At 35.1% G+C, this 1,146-nt stretch overlaps 1 protein-coding gene across 3 annotated transcripts in view; it reads right to left on the reverse strand.

Annotated features, from left to right (window-relative positions):
* Positions 1 to 1,146, reverse strand: part of hdac7 (histone deacetylase 7) — a 94,847-nt gene that overhangs the window by 27,155 nt on the left and 66,546 nt on the right. For all 3 annotated transcript variants that reach the window (XM_015393390.1, XM_015393392.1, XM_015393391.1), the window contains exon 7: positions 530 to 630. In XM_015393390.1, the coding sequence (XP_015248876.1) occupies positions 530 to 630 (101 nt within the window). The remainder of the gene's footprint in view (positions 1 to 529; positions 631 to 1,146) is intronic.

Here is a 1,146-nt window from a genome sequence, read left to right on the forward strand (position 1 = left end):
TCTTATCTCTTATTTCAACTGTTGTGTATATTAGCTGCAATATATGAATCAAGATGCTATAACCAAAAAATTTGATTGACAGATGACTGTTGATATATGATTGGGCGAATTTAGCTGTTCAAGCTGACAAGCCTGCATAAGATAACAAACCCCCCAATAATTTTAAGACAGGATTTTATTTTTCAAAACAGAAATTTTCAGATTTTTCTGATAAAGAGTACATTTATAGACATGTTTAAGCCAGAATGATTTGATATTTACATATGATTTCCGTACGACTTTAAGCTGATGTTTGGTTTTTATGTAGATCAAAGCAAGCTAAAAACTGATAAGAGGATTATTTAGATTTTACAATGAATCCTGTTGAAATAGTGTAGCATCAAGTGCTATTGTGCAAATTGTACCTTTAATTCTACTTCTCTAAAATCACACCTCTTTCACTGCACATTAAGAATCTAGTTTTTATATATCCTTTAGAAAATGTTTTCATCAGTTATTTTGGACAGATAGTTGATGTTGAGTGTTTTACCTGCTCTGCGCAGTGGTGTCCCCTCCAAGCCCTCAGACGGAGGCTGTGGTGGAGATGAGACCAAAGGCTGGGAGGCCACATTAGGGTCTGGGCCAAGCTTTCTGGAAAGAAGAAAGCAAATAATAATGCACACAATTACTAGCAACTAGGTGCAGGCATTAAAAAAGGTAGACAGTCTAAATTCTAGGGCTGTACCTGGAAAAATACTAATAATCTGATCTCTAACAGACTAGAATGATCTCATCCAAACTCAGGTGTAAAAAATAAAAAACAGGGAAAAAAAAATAACACACCAACACACAGAGATTCAAATCTGTCATCATTCATTAGAAAAAAGCCAAACGGAAATAACTAAGAAAGCCCTTTTGGCTTCAAACAGATTGCACTCCAAAGTTGTAGCCAGGTACTTCTGATCATCATCATCACCACCACCATCCAGGATGAGCACCTCTAAAAAACTGTTTTTGGATTTGCTGCTGCGAAGCATTTAGGTTTGTACTTCTCCCAGAATGCAAAACTTAATAAAAACATTAGCAATGACTTTACACAACTATTAGTGTCCTTAAATCTATTAACGGTTAAAAGGCTTTTTCCATATTATTTAGTACTGATTCCTA

The sequence above is a fragment of the Cyprinodon variegatus genome, unplaced genomic scaffold, assembly GCF_000732505.1.
Source record: "Cyprinodon variegatus isolate N-32 unplaced genomic scaffold, C_variegatus-1.0 Scaffold639, whole genome shotgun sequence".
Classification (NCBI taxonomy): Eukaryota; Metazoa; Chordata; class Actinopteri; order Cyprinodontiformes; family Cyprinodontidae; genus Cyprinodon; species Cyprinodon variegatus.